The sequence below is a fragment of the Peromyscus maniculatus genome, chromosome 21, assembly GCF_049852395.1.
Source record: "Peromyscus maniculatus bairdii isolate BWxNUB_F1_BW_parent chromosome 21, HU_Pman_BW_mat_3.1, whole genome shotgun sequence".
In the NCBI taxonomy this organism is placed as follows: Eukaryota; Metazoa; Chordata; class Mammalia; order Rodentia; family Cricetidae; genus Peromyscus; species Peromyscus maniculatus.
The window spans coordinates 20,132,187-20,156,927 of NC_134872.1; the positions used below are offsets into that span (position 1 = coordinate 20,132,187).

The 24,741-nt window shown below is 40.3% G+C and overlaps 1 protein-coding gene across 6 annotated transcripts in view; it reads left to right on the forward strand.

Annotated features, from left to right (window-relative positions):
- The window catches only part of Cabcoco1 (ciliary associated calcium binding coiled-coil 1), a 134,090-nt gene that overhangs the window by 3,849 nt on the left and 105,500 nt on the right, over window positions 1–24,741 (forward strand). For 3 of the 6 annotated variants that reach the window (XM_076557048.1, XM_042265955.2, XM_076557052.1), the window contains exon 1: window positions 23,072–23,217. In XM_076557048.1, coding sequence (XP_076413163.1) covers window positions 23,152–23,217 — 66 coding nt within the window. In that variant the 5' untranslated portion in view covers window positions 23,072–23,151. Of the gene's footprint in view, window positions 1–21,397; window positions 21,537–22,691; window positions 22,882–23,071; window positions 23,536–24,741 lie in introns of those variants that run through there. The other 3 variants (XM_076557050.1, XM_076557049.1, XM_076557051.1) reach the window with 3 other exon arrangements.

A 24,741-nucleotide genomic window follows, 5' to 3' on the forward strand; every position in this document is an offset into this window, starting at 1 on the left:
ATCTCGCTCTGTAGCCCAGGCTGGCCTCAAACTCACAGAGATCTGCCTGGCTCTGCCTCCCAAGTGCTGGGATCAAAGACATGCACCACCACCACCTGGCTCCTGTATGTTTCTTATTACCTTGTATTTATTTCCATAATTCCACTTATTCAATGTTTTAATTTCCCCACATTGGGATATGATTTCTACATGTGTACAACCATCCTCATTGCACTAATCAACTTTTGAAGACGGCTTAGTTATTGTTCTATTGCTGTGAAAGACACCATGACCAAGACAACTTATAAAAGGAAACAAATAATTGGGGCCTTGCTTACAGTTTTAGATGGCTAGTCCATGACTGTCACGGCAGGGAAGATGACAGCAGGCAGACATGGTGCTGGAGTAGTAGCTGAGAGCTCACATCTGATCCATGATATGGAGGTGGAGAGAGAGAGAGAGAGAGAGAGAGAGAGAGAGAGAGAGAGAGAGAGAGACAGAGAGAGAGAGACAGAGAGAGAGAGAGAGAGAGAGAGACTGGGTCTGGCACTGACTTTTGAAACCTCCAAGCCTACCCCCCAGTGACACACAGCAAGGCCACATCCCCTAATCATTCTTAAACAGTTCACCAGCTGGTAACCAAACATTCAAATGTATGAGCCTATGGGAGGGCCGTGCTCATTTAAACCACTACAAAAAGCCACATTGTGTGAGGGTCTTTGTTTTTGTGCCAATACCATGCTGGTTTTGTTACTATAGCTCTGTAGTATAATTTGAGGTTGGGGTAATACCTCCAGCTATCTTTTATTATTCAGGGTTATTTATCTAACCTTGGTGTTTTGTGTTCCCACACAAAGCTAAAAATTGTCCTTTCAAGATCTATGAAGAACTGTGTTCCCATTTTGGTAGGGATTGAATTGAATCTGTAGACTGCTTTTGGTAGGATGACCATTTTCATTATATTAATCCGACCAGTCTGTGGGCATGGGAGATCTTTCCAGCTTTTGATATCTTCAGTTTCTTTCTCCAGTGTCTTTAAGTTTTTATCATACAAGACTTTTACTTGCGTGGTTACCCCAGGGCATTTTATAGTATTTGAGGCTATTGTGAAAGGTGTTTCCCTAATTTTTTTCTAATTCGTTTGTCATTTGTATATAAGAGAGCTAAAACTTTTTCATGGGTTAGTTTTGCACCTAGCTACTTTGCTGAAAGTATTTATCAGCTGTAATAGTTTCCCAGAAGAATTTTTAGGATCACTTACATTATCATATCATCTGCAAAAAAAAAAAAATCTGAATGGGTATGGAGAGAGTGAACAACCTTTTACTTGTTATTTTAGTGGGATTGCTACATATGCACACATATGTAACAAGACACATGTGCACACAGACAGACAGACACAGAGACACATACACACACACACACACACACACACACACACACACACACACACACAAATAAATCAAGCCTTAACACATTATCTTAGTTAGGGTTTCTATTACTATGAAGAGACACCATGACCACAGCAACTCTTATAAAGGAAAACATTTAACTGGGGCTTGTTTACAGTTTCAGGGTCCATTATCATCATGGCGGGACATGGTGGTGTGCAGGCAGATATGATGCTAGAGAAGGAGCTGAGAGTTCTGCATCTTGATCCACAGGCAACAGGAAGTGAACCATCATACTGGGCATGGCTTAAGCATATATGAGACCCCAAAGCCTGTCCCCATAGTGACACACTTCCTCCAACAAGGCCACACCTCCTATGGGGCCAGGCATTCAAACACATGACTCTATGAGGGCCATACCTATTCAAACCACCACACATATCAATGCTCATAAAACTGCCAAACAGTTCAAATGTACAGAGTAGAATTGAATGTGCTTCCCTGTAACAAGTTCAAGTCACGTGGATTACTCATTAACAAGGAGACCCATGACATATGTGTATGGTGTCATATTAAAGGTCACCCTAGCACTGACTATGCTGTTAATGTAGATATTTGTAGATGTAACCAACTGTCTTATTAAATAAGAAACACAGAACCATAGTAAAAGAGAAAGCCGAGAGGTCAGAGCTCAGAGCTAAAATCTTATCCTTCCTCCTGTGGTGCTCCTAGCTCCCCAAAAGAGACCTACTTCCTGTGTGTCTGTCTTTAAATAGTCTTTCTGTTCTGCCTTCTCATTGGTTATAAACCCAAACACATGACTGCCTCATTACTGACTGTAAGTACAGCCCTCCAGGTCTTAAAGATGTATGTCTCCAATGCTGGCTGTATCCCTGAACACACAGAGATCTATGGAATTAAAGGCATGCACCACCACCGCCACCCTCTTTCTATGGCTCTAATAGCTCTGACTCCTGGGCAACTTTATTTATTAACATACAATTAAAATCACATTTCAGTACAAATAGAATACCACCATATTTCCCCTTTTCTATTTTAATAAAAAAGAAAAAAAGCAAAGGGTTATAACTAACAAAAGAAAAACTATATATAAAAGTACAATAACTATATACAATATATACAAGTAATAAATACCTAAACAATGTCTAGTCCATTTGTATTTGACAAATCAGAGAAAATAATTCCATTATCTATCCTATTTTGGTAAGTCCAAAATGTATCTAATTCACTTTCTATCCTAGTTAATCTTCAACTATAACTAACTAGCCTTCAACTATAACTAACTAATCTTCAACTCCATCAGAGAACCAAGAAGGAAATAATATTAGCTAACAAAAATAAAAACAGGAAGTGCATGCAAGCAACTTCCAAAAAATTTGTGAGTTGACAGAAACAGCCAGCTGCCTGGACAGTCACCTGAGGTTTCTCCGCAGTGTTGGGGCATCATCTTCAGCCTACAGGCTTAGCGTATCTGACAGACTCATTTGTGAAGTAGGATGTACACAAGGTCAACAGTTCAACCTCACATTGGGTGAGAGCAGTCCATGTACCAGAAACACCTGAATTCCACTAGTGTCATGTCATGATTCAGGATTTTAAATTCTGGAAATTGTTGATGGTTTTTTAATTCAGCTGTCCATTCTTCTTGGCTGTGTATATATGGCTTCATCTCAGCATCCCCTTCTTCTCCACATCCCTCTATTAAATGCCAGTCTACTATTGAGAGGCGTGAGCTTAGTTACTCTTCAAGAATAACTGTTTCAGCTGCTGTTCCATTGCACAACAGAAGCCATCGGCCCACTGCCTGTTCAGCTGCCTTCGAAGAAAAGGGCACTGTACCTTTTCCGGATTGCGAAGGCCACTTCAGGGATGGGGCCATATTGTCCTGGCCTCAGATGATGCCTTTTGATAAAGCCATAAACACACTTGTTTTGGCAAGAATCAGTAGTCCTTTGTTTCATGTTTTGTCTGTCCATTTTGTACTGTTGATTCAAGGATATTTTGTTGTCCAGTGGCTAACTTTTGCCACAATGAAAGTTAACTGCATATGCAGTTTCTTCAATGCCCATATTTTCTCTGAAGTAGATTGGTACTGCCAGGAGCCGACATGTCTCAAAAAAAGAAAAATTTCTAAGTTATTAAAACATTTTAAATGCCATATTCTGTAGATCTCTGAAGGGTTTGAAGATGACCTGTCTATCTAAAATATATCTGCTCAATTTTTGAAACATATCAAATATGACTACAAATTCTATTGTAATGTCTAACTACTAACTTTCATTTCTTTATATCCTAATAGTTGGTAATAACATTCAAGGATCAGAAAATTGCATTACATTGTTAAATGAACGGTATAAGTACAATTAGAAATATACATATAAGCCGGGCGGTGGTGGCACACGCCTTTAACCCCAGCACTCGGGAGGCAGAGGCAGGCGGATCTCTGTGAGTTCAAGGCCAGCCTGGTCTCCAAAGCGAGTTCCAGGAAAGGTGCAAAGCTACACAGAGAAACCCTGTCTCGAAAAACCAAAAAAAAAAAAAAAAAAAAAAAGAAAAAAAAAAAAAGAAAAGAAAAAAAGAAAAAGAAATATACATATAGCATTTTCTAACAATATCAATTTCAATATATATAAGTTGTATACAATATAAAACAATCCAATCCAATGTAAAGTATTTAAAATTAGTAATTGTCTTTTTCTTTTCTTTCTTTTCTTTTCTTTTTTTTTAAAATAAGAACCTTAAATCTAATCTCCTTTACTTAGCCTTTTTCTTAACCCTTGACAACAACTTGTAACCAACCCCCCCTAAATAATGAAAATTATCCCAGACCCAAAACCCATTAAAAAGACCAAAAAACCACCCGCCCCACACCACCTCTTTGGGAATGTGGGTGTCATATTCTTAAAATTGTTTCCTGCTGGGTATGGGCAAAGTTATCTTTATCCTGAAAGAAAAATTTTAGGTTAATTGTCAAATTCTAGGAAAGGTAACTATATCCTTCATTATCCAGTCTGTGTATAATGCCAAAGTTCAGGGTTTATCTCAAGTCCTAATTCAAGTAGTCTTTGAGACTGGATCTTCTCAGCTAGTCATCTCAAAATTGCTCTGAGCACCTTGTAGTTCAAAGTTGATCTGTAGATGATGTTTGTCAGCTTAATGATATTATTATTGTCCACGTGGAATTGTTGTTTTGTGGGGCCCCATCTTCTTTCTGGAGACTTCAGTTGATGTTAGGCCTGGCCGTGATTTCCTGCAGAAAACTGATAAGAGACTCGAACACAAAGACATATAAGTGCAGCTAATTTAAGCCTTTTTTCTAGAATTAGTACTCTATATGACCATTCATATCTTAAGAAAGTTTAAAATGTATATATATGTGTATATATATATGTATATATATGTTAATCTTGTAAATTTTGATATAAAATTCATACTTTAAGAAAAGTTTAAAGAATCAGAATAGAATCAAAGAGTTGAGATTAGTAATAGAATAGTCCCTTAATTAATTTGGCTTTTCTCTTGTCCCATAACAGAAGATGGCTCTTTTATTCTGGCATGATACAAGGAGTTTGCATTTTCCTTTTAACAACATGCTTGAGTTTAAAGAAGGAGAGAGCCATTCTCCAACTCCAAAGTCAGCTTTAAATTTTAATTGAACTGGGACTATTAGAAGACCAATAGTGTTAAATCTTTAGAGAAAAGCAGAAACAAACATTTAGGAAGACATAAAATTTTTTAGATAATATATACCCATACGCCGTTTCACTCTGATTCCTGGGATAGGTGATTTGTCCCTTTTCTTCAGTTGTCTCATTTGTCCATTGTTCTTCAGATTCCTTAACCTTCTTTCTCCTAAAAGACAAAAACAAAAACCTTTCCCCAAGACTATTTTTGGGGATGTTCCTTTTTGGCAAGTTATTATCTGATTAAATGAAAAAGCATGTGTTACTGATACAAGTTGGTTTAAATTGGGTGCTCATGCTGGTTGATGAACTATCACCTCCTATAATTAAGATGTTTCTCTTCTTCAAATCGAACCTTTATCAATCAAGCTTGATGGTACCCACAGCTTATCTTCTCCTGTAAAAACAAAAGCAAAACCTCATCCCCAATGTAATACATACCCTGGTTTCCATTCTGAGGTCAGCACATCCTTAAAGTATATAGGCTGATTTAATTCTGTAGTTTTTTCTATTATCCAATGTCTCTCTGCAGCTGTTGTTCCTTTCTCATTGACACTGAGAAAATTCAAAGTTAATAGAGCATTATGCAGTCTATTTCTGGGGGGTTTTGTTACCCCTTTCTGTTTATTTAGCATATCCTTTAGAGTTCTGTTTGATCTTTCTATAACTACTTGACCTGTAGGATTATGTGGTATACCTGTAATATGCTTTATATTATAATAAGCAAAAAACGGTTTCATTTTAACAGAGACATATGATGGAGCATTGTCAGTTTTGATTTGTGTAGGTATATCCATGATGGCCATAACTTCTAGCAAATGAGTGATTACAGAATCAGCTTTTTCAGAACTCAAAGCAGTTGCCCATTGAAATCCTGAATAAGAATCGATGGTGTGGTGTACATATTTCAATTTTCCAAATTCTGCAAAGTGAAACACATCCATCTGCCAGATTTCATTCTTCTGAGTACCCTTTGGGTTACATCCTGCTGGTAATGGCATTTGATTGTAGAAGGAACAAGTAGGACATTTCTTTACTATTTCTTTGGCTTGTTGCCAGGTAATGGAAAAATCCTTTTTTAAACCTTTACTATTGACATGATGTTTTTTATGAAATTCTGAGGCCTGCAGCACATTTCCTATCAATAATTTATCAATCTCATCATTGCCTTGTGCTAGAGGGCCTGGCAGACCAGTATGGGATCGGATGTGAATTATATATAAAGGATGACTCCTTTTCCTGATTGTATCTTGTAATTGAATAAATAGTGAAGTTAATTCTGAAGCATCAGGGATAAATTCTGCAGTCTCAATATGTAATGCCACTCTTTCATCATACTGAGAGTCAGTTACTATGTTGAGAGATTCTGAAAAATCCATTAATACCAACAGAATAGCATACAAGTCTGATTTTTGAACTGAAGTATAAGGACTTTGAACCACTTTACTTAAATTTTCTGATTTGTAGCCTGCCTTTCCTTGTTTGTTGGCATCTGTATAAACTGTAAGAACTCCAGATATGGGTTTTTCCCATACAATTTGAGCCAAGATCCAATCAGCTCTCTTTATAAGATCAATTCTATTGCTTTTTAGATATTTGCTGTTAATTTCTCCCAAAAAATTACTACAAGCTCTTTGCCAAGGTTCACTTTCGAACCATAATTTTTCAATATCCTCTTAGTTAAAGGTACGACAATTTTGCTGGGTCTATTCCTGCTAATTGACGAAGTCTCAATTTTCCTTTCCAAATCAAGTCAGAGATTTTTTTCCACATAAGTTTTTAAATTTTTATTTAGTTTATTTGGTAAAAATATCCATTCCAATATAATATCTTCCCTCTGCATTAATATTCCAGTAGGAGAATGCATAGAAGGTAAAATAACCAAAATGCCATCCAGCTTTGGATCAATACGATCCACGTGCCCTTCATGTACTTTCTTTTCTACCAAGGCCAATTCTTTCTCAGCTTCAGGTGATAATTCTCTTGGACTATTTAAGTACTTGTCACCTTCTAAGATTTTGAACAAATTATTCAGTTCATCATTTTTTACCCCAAAAATAGTTCGTAGATGAGAAATATCTCCAAATAATCTTTGAAAGTCATTAAGAGTCTGTAGTCTATCTCTCCTAATTTGCACCTTTTGGGGTCTATTTTTTGTAGCTCTATTTTATATCCTAAATAATTAATAGAATCTCCTCTTTGTATCTTTTCAGGAGCAATTTTCTTTACTTCTTCAAACATTCTTTCTAAAGTGTCTGCATTTGAGTCAGCTAGTAAAATATCATCCATATAATGATAAATTATAGATTTAGGAAATTTTTTATGTATCACTTCCAATGGCTGTTGTACAAAATATTGGCACAGAGTTGTGCTATTCAACATTCCCTGTGGGAGGACCCTCCATTGAAATCTTTTAACCAGTTGAGAATTATTATAAGTAGGCATTGTGAAAGCAAATCTTTCTCTGTCTTTTTCTTGTAAGGGTATTGAAAAGAAACAGTCTTTTAAATCAATAACTATGAGAGGCCATCCTTTTGGTAATAGAGTAGGCAAAGGAATCCCAGATTGTAGAGAGCCCATTGGTTGAATTACTTTGTTAATTGCTCTAAGGTCTGTTACCATTCTCCATTTACCAGATTTCTTTTTAATAACAAATACAGGAGAATTCCAAGGGCTGGTTGATTCTTCAATATGCTGAGCATTTAACTGTTCTTCTACCAGCTCTTCTAAAGCCTGGAGTTTCTCTGTTGTTAAAGGCTATTGCTGGACCCATACAGGCTTGTCTGTTAACCATTTTAAAGGTAGAGCTGTTGGTGTCTTTGGAAGATCATCAGTTGTTGTGCCCTGTTCTTGTATAATATGGATGGCTGTTGACCACTCATTAGAACAATATCTTCTAATATTTCTCTCAGAAACATGTGCTAGTTTATGATTTGTTTCTGAGATTGGAGGGATGTTAATCTAAGTATTCCACTGTTGCAACAAGTTTTGACCCCACAGGTTCATAGCTATGTTAGCCACATATGGTTTTAATTTTCCTCTCTGTCCTTCTGGACCTATACATTCCAGCCATCTTACACTCTCTTTCACCTGAGATAATGTCCCTATTCCTAACAATTGAACGTTTACCTCCTGAAGAGGCCAAGTTGGATGCCAAAATTCTGGTGCAATTATGGTAACGTCCGCACCTGTGTCTACCAGACCAGACAACAAAACACCATTTATTTTTTTCGTTAATTTTGGTCTCTGTTCATTAATAGTTTACCAAAAAATTTTCTTTATGTTTTCTCCTTAATTTTCTATTCTCTCTGTTTCATCATCCTGACCAGCATGATTTATTCCAATAGGCATTTGGTTATTTAATTGCTCTGAGCAGGGGTTTCCTCTACGGCTTCAGGAAAGGTTTGAACTGGATTTGCTATGGGGGCCTGCATGAGGACCCTCTGGGAGTTTCCCGAAGACTGAGGCAAAGGATTGCCCTGCCTGTCTTTTGTTGATCTACATTCCTTGGTCCAGTGTTTTCCCTTACCACATTTTCTGCATACTCCAGAAGGAAGGGACATTCTGTTGCCATTGTTCCTTGAAGAAACATTGTTTCTAGGAATGACCTGTTTACAGTCCCTTTTCAAATGTCCTTGCTTTCCACATCCAAAACATCTAACATTCCTCAAACCGTTTGAAATTGCTTCTCCTACCCACATATCATCATGCTCATGAGCCTCAACATTAACCATGTCTCTAATCCAATCTTCCAAAGGTGTAGATCTTGCCTTTAAAGGCCTGATTATTCTTTTGCATGCTGCATTCACATTCTCAAGGGCCAAAGATTCAATTATTATCTTACTAGCTTCTGAATCCGGGACCATTCTCTTTACTGCTGAAGCCAGTCTTTGTAAAAAAATCTGTAAAAGATTCTTTTAGGCCTTGCATAACCTCTGTAAATGACTCAGTTTTTTTTCCTGGTTCCTCAACTCTGCCCCATGTGTTCAAGGCTGCCATTCGACATAAAATTAGGATTTGGACATCATATAAACATTGTGTTTGTACTGAAGCATATTGGCCTTCTCCAATAAGCTGATCCTGGCAAACTTGTATTCCTTTATCCATCCATTGTTTTTCTATGTTTTTAGCTTCATCTTTGAACCAAGTTAGCTACTGTAACCTCTGGCTGGGTTCCACAACAGCTTGTGCCAGCTCCCGCCAGTCCTGTGGTACAATCCTATTATATGTTGACCAAGAGTTTAACATTTGCTTTACATATGGGGAATGCATGCCATAAGATACTATTGCCTCCTTCAACCTTTTTAAATCCAACATTTCAATTGGAGCCCAAATATTTTGTGTAGTCATTTGATTGGGCAACTGCTGTATGGTTAAAGGATAAATTAAGGGTGACTGTGTGAAAACAGGCTTTCTTTCTGTAACCTTATGATCCAAACATGAAACAACTTCACTGTTAATTTCTTCTGTCTAAATTTTTACAGGTTTAACAAGTTTTTCTAAAGCTGTCATCCTGGCATTTAAATTGACTATCCTTTTAAATAGTAAAATGAGGATAAGCATAGTGATAAACTGCATAATCCCAACAATACTAATCTTCTCATATAGTTGTTCCATTGTCAGACTTCCTAAAATTTCAAACAAATGCCAATTTTCTTCCAATGTACACATAAAGCCCACTTTTTTTAATTTGGAAAAAATTTCTCTTTTAAATAGTTTCCTTTAAAATATCTGATATGTTGTGACTTACCAAATCTGCGTAGAACAGTAGAAATCTGAGGAAATTTCAAAACAGCCACCTAGTGTCCTAGGTGTGAAGAGAGAGAGAGAGAGAGAGAGAGAGAGAGAGAGAGAGAGAGAGAGAATGCAAGAAAGCGTAGCCGGCTAAAGCTTAAATCCAGCCACGTGTTCCCTCTTGAGTCGAGTCAAGGCTTGGCTCTGGCTTCCTTAAGCTCTGACCACATGCGTTGGATTTACAGGCAGGGGCCCTGTTTGCCAGGGCAGGCCTGAGTTGTTTGTAGTACTGGCTTTAAGCAAGCAATTCACGGTTAGTCCAGACTGAGGCCAAGCAGACCTGGGCCCAGGCTAGGGAGCCGACCGCTTGGACTAGGAAGCCGGCTGCCCAGGCTAGGGAGCCAGCCGCCCTTGCGGGAACCCAGACCTGCTGCCAAGCCAAGCAGTTTTTAATGGATTCTTGTCATGTTGGGCGCCAGATGTAGATGTAACCAACCATCTTACTAAATAAGAAACACAGAACCAATGTAAAAGAGAAAGCCAAGATGTCAGAGCTCAGAGCTAAAATCTTACCCTTCCTCCTGTGGTGCTCCTAGCTCCCCGAAAGAGACCTACTTCCTGTGTGTATGTCTTTAAATAGTCTTTCTGTTCTGTCTTCTCATTGGTTGTAAACCCAAACACAGTAACTGCCTCGTTACTGACTGTAAGTACAGCCCTCCAGGTCTTAAAGGCGTATGTCTCCAATGCTGGCTGTATCCCTGAACATACAGAGATCTATGGGATTAAAGGCGTGCACCACCACCGCCATGCTCTTTCTATGGCTCTAATAGCTCTGACCCCCAGGTAACTTTATTTATTAACATACAATTAAAATCACATTTCAGTACAAATAGAATACCACCATATTATCACATGTATAAGTAGCTGGTGGTCAGAGGGTGGCCCTGGGTGCTTCCTCAGTTCTTCTCCAACTTAGTATTTTTAGACAGACTTTCCAACTGAACCTGGAGCTCATCAGTTTGGCTCAGTTCCCAGGGATCTTCCTGTCTCTACCGACCCATCGCAGGAATTTCAAATGTTTGCCACACCCGGTGGCTGTATACATGGGTGCTGGAGATCTGGATTTTATATTCTCACACTTGCACAGGGAGGCCCTTTATCAACTGTGCCATCTCCTCAACCTCTTGATTTTTTGTTCAATTATGCAAAATTGAAACATTTATATGTTTTTCAAAGACACAGAGATTGGATTAAAAAAAAAAATGACACACAAGCAAAACATCCCTAACACTCAATTTAACAGATGGAGGCTTTCCTGTATGTTCATGTGTGGATAATAGCATATTTCAGTACATGCTTTTAATTACAAATTGAAAACATGACTAACAATAGGTACTTTAAAAAATGAATATCAAGTTAAATATTAGTAGAACATCTGAATGCAGCTTGCAGACTATTGCTTTGAGACACAATACAGTGCATTCTAACACGGGCTCTTAATTTGATAGTCTGGAGTTTAAATTCTATCACCTCCACTAAATAGCTCTGCAATGCTGGGTAAATAATTAACTCCTTTAAGCCCGAGCGATCACATCTGTTCTGAAGCTTAAGGAAGACAGCACATGAAACAGCAGTTAGCCAGAATGCTGGGTACAATCACAAAAGTGATAAGCTTTATTTGATTGACATTCTTTTTTCCTCTCAGGCTTGCCGTATCTGACTGAAAACTACAGCATGGCTGAATTCCCCCAGTCCTGCACCTCTGACTCCCTCAGTGTACTTTTAATTTTTTTTCCCCACAGCACTCCTCACTGTCTAAAGAAAACTGTATTAGTTATCAGTCAGTGAACACAGTTTCCAGTTTTTAAACACAGTGTACAATACTCAGCTCTTTGTGGGTCTTAACTTCTCGTGTATAGACAAAATACTTTCCCACATAATAGTGATTTGCTTCCATCTTGAAATTTCTAGGAGGGCAGAGGGTTTTGTTGTTGTTGTTTTTGTTTTTGTTTTGTTTTGTTTTGGTCTAGTTTGTTGGTTAAGTGTTTGTGACAAGGTCATGTAGCCACTAAGGCATGAGATTTGTTGGACATTTGTGTAGAACTGTATTCCTGGGACAGGAAGATTACATGTTCAAAGACTGCCTAGTCAACAAAGTAAGTTCAAGGTCAAGCTTAGCCTGGGCAAATTAAGGAAATGCCTTGCTACACATAGTGGGCCATTTTAGATTGTCTTGAATTGTGAAGGACACTTCTTTTACTGGTGTTTTGTTCCTAGATTCAGGATAATAGTATTACTGAGCATTTGCCAGTGGATACTGAGTTAAAATTGAGCCTTAATATCAAGTTTATGTCACCATATGCAGAAATGACTCAAAATTCAGTTGTCTTTGAAGTTCCCCTGAGTTGGACTCTAGCAGGGAGGAAACAGGAAGCCCCTTGGGCACAGAATGAAGGAAATGCTTGTCTAGTCCATGAAGAGTCCCGCAGTCTCCTACGTGAAAATAAGAATTGCCCAACAATTGTGCAACCACAAGAAAAATGGACTTTGCTGCCTATTCAGAGTAGGGACACCAGATCTGCCAATGGTTTCAGAGGATACACGCACAGTATGAAGCCAGAGCATACCATGCTTTATTGTAGGTTGTCCATGACTTCCAGACATAAGGCCATGGTGCCCATGAGCCATGGCTCTCCTCAGACAGGTAAGAAGGCTATCACATCCTGAGTTGTCACACATCAGGACTGGGCTGGTCAGGCAAGGGCCACCCACCAGTCATTTAAAATCTCTCCACTTTAGCTGCCTTATCCAGCTGCTGAAATACAATCAAGCTGCATCGTTCAGCTCTGTATCTGTGGCTGTGACACCCATTATTATCAGAGAGCCTAATGGATGGATGAAAGAGACAAAAGACGTCATCTTACTACAGTTCAGAAAAATGATGATGCTCACACATGGTCTAAGCAACTTCCAACTAACCACTGGGGTCATTTCGGAACCAAACAGAACCTACCAGAACACCCTAGCCCAATGCATCAAACTATGGCAGAAGTGTTGCCAAAGGTCAGGACAATCCAAGGTCATCTTTCTACTGAATTCTGATCATCATTCTCTTCTATCATCTATCTTTTTCTTCATTTATTTTCCTCCCACTCTTCAACTTTTGGTTTTTTTTCCTTTGCAAACAATCTAAATTTATATGCTTAGTCTAGCATTATGAATTATTTAAAGATCTTTCTAAGAATAACATTTATATTACATGAAAAGAAAGAATTTTTCCCCCAAAGGTTACTTACCTGGTCAAAAACCTCACTTGATAAAAGTTATTATATTACATTGTACCTCAGCCATTTCTGGATCCTGGTACCCACAGGGTAGCAGCATAAAAGGGCATGATGTGGTCTCTGTAAAATTTCAAGTTGGAAAATAGCTATCAATCATCCACTGACTCTGATCTGGCTTGTGAAACATCAGCTAAAGCCCTATCTTATTTATGGATCTGGTCTCTTAGCAAACAGAAACGATCAACTACCACCCTAATTAGAGATCCCCATTGTTAAAAGATAAAATGTAAAATAACACTATAAGCTCAGTGATAGCTGAAATCTTCAAAAAGACGCACAAAGACATCTTCAACATCTGCAGTGCAGATGAGCAGCCCACCTTGAAGGCATTTAAAAATACATCTCATCTGGAAAGGATTCACACAAGTGTTAAATAAAAATAATATGCAAGGTTTGCTATTGTACTGAGACAGGGGTAAGTCCAAATGCAAGAATATTTTCTATTGATTGATTAAATTCCTTGTCTCTGCTCCTCAAATATTTATTGGGACATACTGCAGACCGTAAAAAGAAATCACCCTTTCAGCCCCAGACTCAAGTCCATGGAACGAAATGTATCAAGTAAGGTCTAAGAAGGCATCAGAAGGTACTTCCTATTTCCATGGTGTAAATCCCCGTTTGGCAATCCTCCGCTGGAGGCGAACTCTTTTCAGCTACAAAAAGATTTTCCCTCTTCAAAGGCCTCCTAGTAAAATATAAATACTCACTCCCAGTATGTGTTGGGCTACATCATCTCCTGCTTTCATTATTTCTGTATACTAGGGTCGCTAACCTACCAAGAGAAAAATGCTAGATGAGTTAGCATTTATTATTAAAAAAAAAAAGCACCAGGGATGGTGGGAAGAAGAGGAGAAAGGTGTATTAAAGTTGAAATGGAAGGTTCCAGATAAAAATTTCATGGACCCATCTCAGCTCCAGGGTGTTCCACACCACTGAGATGGGGTGAGGCAGTGAGAGGGCCACAGAATCTCAGGAGCTCATTCACAGCCCATCTGCCTGTCCCATTCATAGCCACGAGATGCAAGGTCAGATTGTCCAAGCTCTGGAAGATTCAGCGCCTTCATATCCTCCAGTGATTCTGGTGAGCAGCTGAGCCGGTGAGGTGACTTCCCTTCCCTGGATTCATAAACATGTGTGCACACAAGCAATGTTTAATAACAGTCACATTGTATATTTGCTTCGGAGAATGGCTCAGGCAATGAACGCTTGGGGAAATTATATGGTAATAGAATTTTCGGAGATGAGGCTTCCTCAGAGATTATCTGGTGGTTTTTGAAACTTTTTAAAGCTCAAAATCCTTCCTCACAGAATTTGCATGAAAGCTATTATGTAAAAGAGATAAAACAAGAATGCCTATATATATATAAAAAAAATGGAATGAGTTGAGAGGTTCCATGGAGAAGGGGGACAATTTTTGCTCAGTCAAGGCACTCACAGAATTCCCAAGGGGACAGGTGCTCAAAAATGTATTTTAAGAGCAGAAGAGTCTCCTGCCATTAATTAAGTGACACAAAGTCACTTTTAGAGAGTTTTAGAGGGGGAAAAGCAATGAAAACTTTTTAATTTTTATTTTTAACTATGTGTATACGTGCCTATCTATGTATGGCTATGTACAAATGAGTGCAGTTCCTGAAGAGGCCAGAAGAGGGCATCTGATCCTTTGGAACAGGAGTTACAGGAGCTTGTGAAGTGCTGGGTTCTGGTAACTGGACTCTGGTCCTTTGCAAGAGCCGCAAGTGCTCTTATCTGCTGAGCCATCTCTCCAGCCCCTGAAACCATCTAGTCACACACAGCTCGCTAATTGAAAGGGTAAAGTTAGCTCATTCTAGCTAGCCCAAACCATGTACTTAAAGCCTCAGCTTCTGCTTTGGCAATATGGTGACCCTTCTAGAAAGAAGACGCAGGAATGTTTTTTCTCTGTTGAAGCATTTTCGCATTATATACACATAGCTTAGCTTTGTTAACTTGTCTTGGTACTGAGTTATCACTTTGTAAACACAGATGAGTGACTGCAAGACAGTCCACAGCAGCCTGAAAACGGTGATGAAACTGAACTGAATAATGATTTACAGATGGAAACCATTGACAGGACTTGCTTAAAAATATGGATTTTAAGCCTAAACAAACTGGAACACATTAATCTGTAAACTACAAGGGTTCTCGAAACAGCCACCTCTGCCAGGCACGGCCCTGTTGGGTTCTGTGGAATTCTACATCGCAGAACATGGGAGAAGATTTTATTGAGGAGGTCAGAGCTTCAAAGGCCAGGATGAGAAGACCAAGGCGCGGAGCCTCCTCTACCTTCCTGTCATGGAGACGCATGGGAGGACCAGAGAGCTGTTCTTTTGTCTTTTCATGTGAAAGTTTAAAAGAGAGCTTGTCAACTGGGGAACTAGAAAGTCTCTTTAGTACTCTAAATCTAAGCCAGTTTTCCAGGACAGGAATAGCCAACTCTCGTGGGTCATTACACTCTCCATGACTGCCATTAATCACGAGAGTAATTGAATTTGGGGACAGCTTCTTTCGCTGAAGAATGGAATGGAATGGGCACAGCCCTGCCTGGGTGAGTTTTCTGAAGCTGACAATGAGTTCCCAGGGTCACTTCAAGTCGGTCCCATCAACTTCTCACTGATCAGTGACAGCAACAATGGAGCCGGACAAGGCAGACACGGCTGTGTTGTTTACTTTTCCTGTTGCTATGAGAAAATGACGGACAAAACCAATTTAGGGAAGAAAGGGTTTCTTTTGGCTTACAGTCTGAGAGTACAATCCATCACGGTGAAGCCACGGTGGCAGAAATGTAAAGTGGCTGGTCACATTGCACCCACAGGAAGCAGGTATAAATGAGGCTTGGCTGTCCAACATCAAGGTCTCCCCCCAGTTGCCCCACCTACACTAGCAAACCCCTACTACTGAAAGATACAACCACCTTCCAAACAGTTACCCTCAGCTAGGGACCACATACATGAGGCTATATAGGGCATTTCACATTTGAACCAAATTGTCCATCTTCCTCGTTAAAACTTTAGGAGCTATTAGCAGCTCATCTGAGCCAAGGTCCCAGAAGAACCACAACACACAAATGTGGTAACTGAGGCAAATTTACTAAAGACACAATCTATAACTATGTCACTATTTGTGAAGCATGTCAAGAAGGGCTAGGCTAGCTGTAGGAATGAGTCGCCATTCTTAGGTCTAAAATGATCAACAGGAAAGGGTTATCCACACTCCGAGAGAGCTGTAACCATGGTAGCCCTGAGGGATAGGCTCTTGAAGACAAGACCTCAAGATCTTTGGTATAAGAACCCAACTACTGCTCTCTCTTGTCCAGTAGGGTGGGACCTGGGAGAATACTTTGACCTCATATCTCTACCCTCTAATGTCCAGTTGGTTGGGAGCTCGTTGGCCAATCCCAACAAGAAGGCAGAAGGCAAGAGGGATGGTGGACTCGCCTGAGGGAGCCTGGAGAAGTGACAGCTCTGGTACACTAGGCCTAGCTGAAAAAAGCTAGAGTGGGGATGAGAGGCAAGGAAACGGGTGATATCCACACCATGAAGGGTGGGACCCAGTGGCAATCCTTCAGGGCACAGCTTCGGGGGAGCAAAGGAAGAAAGGATTGCAGGACTTGGGGTGGCCAGAGAGAAGAGACAAATGAGGAACAACTTTTTCAATACATGGAACACTTACAGAACTATCCTTTAAATATCCTAGGGACAGGAAAAGACAATGATTCCTGATTTAGATTTTTTTAAAAAAAGAATATTTACCTGAGGAGCAGAAGAATTCAGCATAAAGAGAACAAAGATGAACAGATTAACCCCACCTGGGAAAGTAGAGCATTTCGAAGAGGAGCTGTCTATGGGACATCGCTGTCCCCCACCACCACCCTCAATTTTAACTCTTAGAATGTGAATCACTACAGTAGGGTTACTCTCTGGATTAGTTAGTCACCTCATTGTCACAGTGGCAACACACTGGCAGAACAGCCTACTAGGAGGAAAGGCTATTGTGGATCACAGCTTCAAAGGGTCCTGTGCATCGTGGCATGGAGGGCATGGTAACCTGTGCTGGTCAGATCATAGCAGACGGGTGCAGAGTAAAGGGAACACTAGTCCTCAACTGGTGTTTTCTCTCTCTTCCCTTTTATTTCATCTGGACCCTCAGCCTAAGAGATGGTACCTCTCATATTCAGATGGATTTTCCCCCCACAGTTACCCCTCTCCAGATACACCCTCAAACATATACACCTGGAAATGTGCCTTATCAATCTCCTAAGTGATTTAGACCCAGTGAAGTTAATAATGATGGTAAACCATCATAGGTCACCCCTTTTCAGCTTAACATTCAAACACATTCGTCTAAGGTAGGTTTCATTTCTAGTTTCCAAAACAGTCCTCATATCTCCTAATACAAATTGTATATTCCATCCTTCTTTATAAGTCCTGGTAGTCTTAATGGTTCTAATATTGTTCAAAACTCCAAGTCTGAAGTCTCCTTTGAGACTCAAGCCAAACTCAAGGCCTTAGATCCAAGGCCTTATAAAAAGCCAAGAAACAATTTACACAATTCTAATAAGCAATGGGACAAAGTGGACATTCCATCCAAATGGGAGAAAAGAGGGTCATATCACATCACATGCCCTGCACATCCATCAGGGAAAGCATTAAGTCCTATAGCTCCACATCTAGCACACCAGGCAGGTGAACTCTGAGTGACTTGAGATGCTCTGCCTCTGTAGTCTGGCTCTACTCACTTCATGGAGATGTCCACAGCTCAGGGTCTATGTTCTTGGAGCTGACAATATCTTGAAGTGTCCATCACAGTTTAGACTTCAGCTTGACAGCTTCATACATGGACTCCCTGAAGGCTCTGATGCTATGAGATATTGCCTGGGTTTGCAGGCATTCCATAAATCTTAGTAGATGAACCCATGACTCTAAAACATTTACATTATCAGTACTTACAAAATCACCACTGTGTACAATGCCAAGGTCTGTTACGAGCTCAAACCAGTAGCCAGATTTCCTTAGACCACAGCTACTGAAGGCTCTGAGTACCTGGGATAATAAACCTTAGAAAACACTTCTCTTCAGGGGTAAAGTGATGGTTGCGGGGGGTGGGGGGTGGGGGGGGGCGTATTTTAAACAAGTGTACATTTCACACCCTGAGGCAAGTGCTGGGTGGGGTCTGGCATCTTCCTATTGACCCACTGCAAAGCACTTTGCTTCTCTGTCATGGTGCTGACCTCTCACTAGTCCACACCTTTCTCATCCACTCCTTTCTGGCCCAAATTCTGTTATTTAAATCCCCAGACTTGGCTCTTTGCTCCTGATTCTCAAAGTAAATATGACTCCAAGAGGCCACCAATGACCATGCTACAGCCTGAATGCGGGGCTGTTTCGAAGCTTTTTCCACCCAAGTAACTTGTCTTTCAACTCTGAAGCTAGCCCCCCACAAAATTTCAAGTCCAAGATAAATTACAAACACATTGTTTTCTGGAATATACCATGAATGGCCTCTAGTCCAGTTCCTACCAGATTAATGACCAGTTCAGAAGCCTAAGGACTACACAGTCAGGAAGGTTTAGTCAAGGAAGGGTCACCTCTTCTCTAGTAACTATTTGCTGCATTAGTTACTTTTACTGTTGTTGTGAACACAGTATCCAATTCAAGCAACTTAAGGAACAAACCACTAATTTCAGCTCATGATTTCAGAGGGCTCTCTCCAGGGACACTTGCTTCCTTGTGCTTAGGTGGAACATCATTGTTGCAGAATATTTGTTTGTGAAGATAGGTCTTTGCCAAAGCACCTTCTGATTGGTTTAATAAAGAGCAAAATGACCAATAGCTAGGCAGGAAGAGAATAGGTGGGACATCCTGGCAGAGAGAGGGGGAGTGAGAGGGATAAATCTAGGCACAAGAGACACCAACTGGACACATAACAAGTTGGACATACAGGACAGAGGAAAGGTAACCAAGCAATATGATAGAACATAGATTAATAGAAACAGGTTAATTAAGTTATGAGATCTAATTAGAAAAAAAGCCTAAGCTAAGGCCAAGCTTTCATCATTAATAATAAGTTTCCATGTCGTTATTTGTGAGCTAGTAGCCCAAAGAAAAATCCATCTACACATCATAGTAGAGGGAATATGGAATAGAGAGCTATTAAATTCACTGATAATCAATGTTGACAGTGCTCATCAGTTTTTTTTTCTTATCTCCTAAGCATGTTTTATCAAGATAAGACCTCACCAAGTCCCTATATCCACCTACATTAGACACTTGAATGAAATAAAAGGAGCTTCATGGATTAGGTAGCGGTTATGAAAATTTTAAATATGCTTTATAATTAGTTAACTATTTTCTGCACTAGTTAGCCTTCACTGCTAACTCTTTACAGTCTAGAGTTACCTGGGAAGAAGGAACCTCAGCTGAAGAACTGCCCAGATCAGAATGGCCTGTGGTCTTGTCAGTGAAGAACTGTCACGATGGATGGTTGATGTGGGTGGCACCATCCCAAGGAGGGTGGTCTGGAGATATATAAAAAGGAAGAAAGCAGAAACCAGAGAGAAAGGCAGCCAATGGTCTTCCATGTTCTTTGCTCTCTTTGCTTCAGTCCCCGCCCTGTCTCACTTCAGTGATGGATTGTGACCTAGAAGTATAAACCACATGGACCCTTTCCCTCCTTTAAGATGCTTTGTTCAGAGTGTTTTGACAGAGCAGCAGGATGCAACTAGAATTTGCTTTTAAAAAAATTAAATATATGGGTAAGGGAAATTACTTACCAATTAAATAGCTTTGTGTTTTCCTTTTTATATCAAACAATTCTACATTATTTCAAGGCTAGCTACAGTGTGTTGTCTGAATTCCATCTCCAGAATTCTGGATTCTCTCACTACCACTTAAAGGATGAATTTGAATGTTCTGGCCTGATCCTCTAAAGAATTCCATGGCTATCAATTACACAACTGAAAATTTTAGGAATGATAGTGTTTGAGCTCCTAAGATACTGAGAATCTCATTTGTGACATTATTTCATCTATTGTTGAAGAGCCTGATATTTAACATGAATCAGGGATGGTAGAATCATGAAGGGTGAAGCTGAAATGTTTAGCTGTTGTAAAAACCTTGAGATCTCAGGACCACTGAGATTGGTCACATATTACTGTTCAACACATACTGAACACATACCAATGTTCATCATCAAATTAGTCTCTTCCTCCGCTCCTGTGTGTTTCTCTCATGTTTAAAAGCACAATTTTCTTTGAACATGCAACCTATATTTGAATTGGAAAAATTCTGAAAATTCTCATCGCCAAGGGTATGGAGCCTGGAGCACTTTCATTACAAGAGTCTAGCTAAATGATCAAATTACACCAAATCATCCCACATTTTATAAATGTGCCAAAAGTCAGAGAATTAACAAGAAAACAAATGCATCACTGTAAACACCAAAATCGGTGCTTTATTTTCTCTTCCAATACTAAAGCAGCAATGTAAAGCTAAGAAGTGGCAGTCTGCAGGCTTCACTTAGAAGCCTTTATGTTCAAGAGAAGCCTGAGTAGGAAGCCTTAACTGAACCACCCCTAATGAGAAATCTTCCTCACTGGCATGCCTTTCCCAAAGAAGTGGGAGGCTAATGTCAGCCAAAACTTCTGCAAATTAAAGAAACCTTGGGACTGACAGGTTTTCAACACTATTCTATACTGGGGGGAAACATTCTGTCCCATAAAATTAAATGACTACCTCCAAACTCACTTCCCTATAAATTATACCATTAAATGTATTAAGGTAAATTTGGAATTTTGTGTTTCCTGAGGTAGTCCTCCTGTTACAGATTCCGTCTTTAATGTAATAATCCATCTACTTCTAGGGTCCAGAACTAGAAACGTGATGAATAAAACTGTAAAAGTGCCAAAGAAAAGAGCAAAACAACTAAGGGATAGCTAAATACATCTCATTGTCAGAGGAAACCACAAACTACTCTTAGGAGAAATAAATGTGTTTGCAGTTTGCAAGCACTAAATTGCAGGAATGTGGGCCATTCTAACCTCATAGAAGGTGACTAGCTGCATTCTGTTTCTTTGGAGTAAAGATCAAAAGGAAAAAAAATTAAACACTGTAATGAGTTTGAAAGTTAGTGGCTCATATTAAGTCTGGCAATAACTATGAATTGACTATATTCTCACTAATTGAACACATTCTAATGTAGTCCTTTTAAAATGGGGTTGAAAGTCATAACAATGTTTTTAAGTTTGTACTTCGTATTGAGAACTCAGCCAGCCCCTTGAAAAGTAAAAATTCCAGGAAAAGACCACATTACAACCAATCGGAAGAGATGGACCGTGTGTGAACTAAACTAGAGGAGACTTCTGAACACAGGTGGGCTAGGACAAGACTTGGGTTGTTTAAGGAGTGAGAACACGTGAAGGAGAGATGCAGTGACAGAGCTACGCAAAGCGACACATTAAATGGCTCTGAAAGGCAACAAAAGATGCTACTGACTTGGCCAACTGATAACTTTGTATCAGATGGATCCCGTCAAGGAAAGCACAATACAGACGCTATCACTAAGAACACTAGGAGGTGCCAAGACCCCCAGAACTTTTCTAATTCAAAGATCAGTTTGTCTTTGTTAGCATTTCTGTTGACACAACAGAACACCATGGTCAAAAAGCAAATTGGGACAAAAGGCTTTATTTGGCTTACACTTCCACATTGCTGTTCATCACTGAAGGAAGTCAGGACAGGAACCCAAACAGGGCTGGAACCTGGAGGCAGGCGTTGATGCAGAGGCCATGGGGGAGTGCTGCTTGCTGGATTGCTTCCCATGGCTTGCTCAGCATGCCTTCTTAGAGAGCCCAGGACCACCAGCCCAGGGATGGCACCACCCACCATGGGCTGGTCCCTCCCCCAATGATCACTAACTGAGAAAATGCCTTATAGCTGGATCTCATGGAGGCATTTCCTCAACTGAAGCTCCTTCCTCTCTGATGATTCTAGTATGTGTCAAGTTGACACTTAAAATCAGTCAGTGCATGTTCAATATCTTTGGAAAGCTTTGAGGCCAGCAGTGGTTTTAATTTTATTTTGTACATGGGGAAACTAAGCCCCTAGTGTCTGGATTTGACAGTCAGCATGTTGCATATCAACCTCCACGCAGGTAAATTCGTGGTGTAGTACATTCCACAGCCAAAGGAACTCTTGAACCACCAAAGAATCAAACTATGCGGGGTCTGGCTTGTAGCTCAGTGGTTAGAGTGCTTGCTGAGCCCTCGGGCGACCTGGAGTCAATCTACACATTGCATAAAGTGATATGATGCCCTTGGCCTTGATTGTAAGCACTTGGGAGGTGGAGGTAGGAAGATAAGGAATTCAAGGTCACTTTCAGCCTGGGCTACTAGAGACCCTTTCAAAACAAAGAAGGTATATAATATATATATATGTGTGTGTGTGTGTGTGTGTGTGTGTGTGTGTGTGTGTATTATACTATATATAATACGTATTGTAATACATATAATACCTTGTTGTTTCCAGGATTTTTATTATGGAAATTTCAAACGTGCAAGAAGAGACAGTGTATTAATTCCATCTCTACAGCAATCCCAGTTCCATCTGTCTCCCTCGATATTTTGAAATAAGTTGCAGACCCTCATCTCCATCACTAGCTAAATCTGCATCTCTAAAATTCCGGTCAGTTTTTCCTTCTAAAGGCCACAATGCCATGGTAAGACTTTTAAATGTTACAAAAATTGCTTAAGACCGATAATCAATAGCCAAAGCCCCCAATCATTTATCACCTTCCGTTTATAGTAAGCCTTAGGCAACAATACTGGAATTGCTTAAGTAAATTTCTCAGTTCCCACTGTAATTCGAGCAGCAGGTGGCCTCATTCGGAGCCCCATGGGTGGGCGGGGCCTGGGCTCGGGTTCCGTCAGCGACACTGGGTCCCACCCCGGTTGCCTAGGCGACGAGGGCTGCTTCCTCTAGCGGTAATATGGCAGGGTCCTCGGGAGCGACCCCAGGGGCGGTGACTCCAGCAGGCAGCACAGGTGATTCTGAGGTATGCACCCCCTTCCTGTCTGGGACTGGGTCGTCGGCTCACGCCAAGGTCACTCAACAACGTCAAGGCCAGAGTCACCAGGAACGCAGCCCATGAGGGTCTACAAGCTGCCAGTCAGTCGGTCAGGGGACCCCTGTAACTCATCACAAACCCTGTGAGGTTACTCTGGAAAGTTCCATGCTCACACAGCCTCAGGACCATGCAAATATTCAATTGAAAAAAAGGAAGAAAGTGATCTCTGCTCTTAAAGGGACCAGTCCCTTTTTCTAAGTGCCACTGGTTGACTGTGATGATCAATCAATCGCATCTGCTGGAAAGGTAGGAACGGCTGATGTGATCTGAGTGGGTCCGTTTTAGCGTCTGTGGTCACCAGGCCTTGGCCAGGAGATGGGACCAAAAGACCCTGAACTGAGAGTCTGTTTTCTGCCCCTGGCTTCCTGGTTCATCATGAACTTGGCCTCGGTACCCCAGGGACCTCTTGCGTAACACAAGGTTTGGCATGTTAAGACCCCCCCTCCTAGCACTAAGTCTCAATAAGGGGTGCAGGAGGCACTGAGTCATTTTGCCCAGAGACTTAATGTCTTGAAGGTCTATTTTTACTTATTTGGGGTGGGTGAGTGGGTGGGTAAAAGCCTGAGTGCCATGGCTCAGTGTGGAGGTCACACAACCACTTGATGGTGTCCATGTGGGTCCCGATGAAGCTCGAAGTTCAAGTGTTCAGCCTTGGCAGCGAGTGCCACTGTCCTGTGCCGATATTTTAACCACAAGCAGATCAACTAAGCAATCTAGGAAGTTTTTTTTAATGTTTAAATCTCCTGGCTGCATCAAATCCTGTTTCTAGGATGCTATTTTTCCTTGCATTTTAAAGACTCTGAAAATTATATATATATAACAAAGTGTTCATTAACGGGGCTTTGTTCAGCCTCCATATATGTCTAAACAACAGTCTTTGTGCAGAAGATAAGAACTCCTGCAGTCTCAGCAGTTAGGAATCACAAAGCCAAGAATTTCATGCCTTCCTTTCCGGCAAGCAAGCCAGTCCCTCCTCCAGGGCCCCCAATGCTGCAGGAGAACCTCTAAGCATTCAGGCTCTCCTATGAGCCTTTCGAAATAAAGTTAGCATATGTTAAATGCACATTTTAACATGATAAACTGTATTCCCAGACCATTCCTCCTTTGTGATCACTAATGAAAGTTAACATAATTTTAAAATCAGCACAGGAAACTTTCCTATTAAATTTTGTGTCATTTAAACATATACAAGAACTTCTAAGACTGTATAGTGTCCTTGTACCCACACACTAACTTACCAGTGGATGTAATGCCCTCTCTAAGACTATTTAGTGATTTCAAGTTTAATGAACTGGTGTTCAAGAATGTGTGTGTGTACATGTACACACATACACATTACACACACACACACACACACACACACACACACACACACACCTATCTTTCAAGTTTTGCTAGCTCAGTCTTTTTATTAGTAAGTAACTGAAGAAATCCAGAGGTAACATGGGCTCA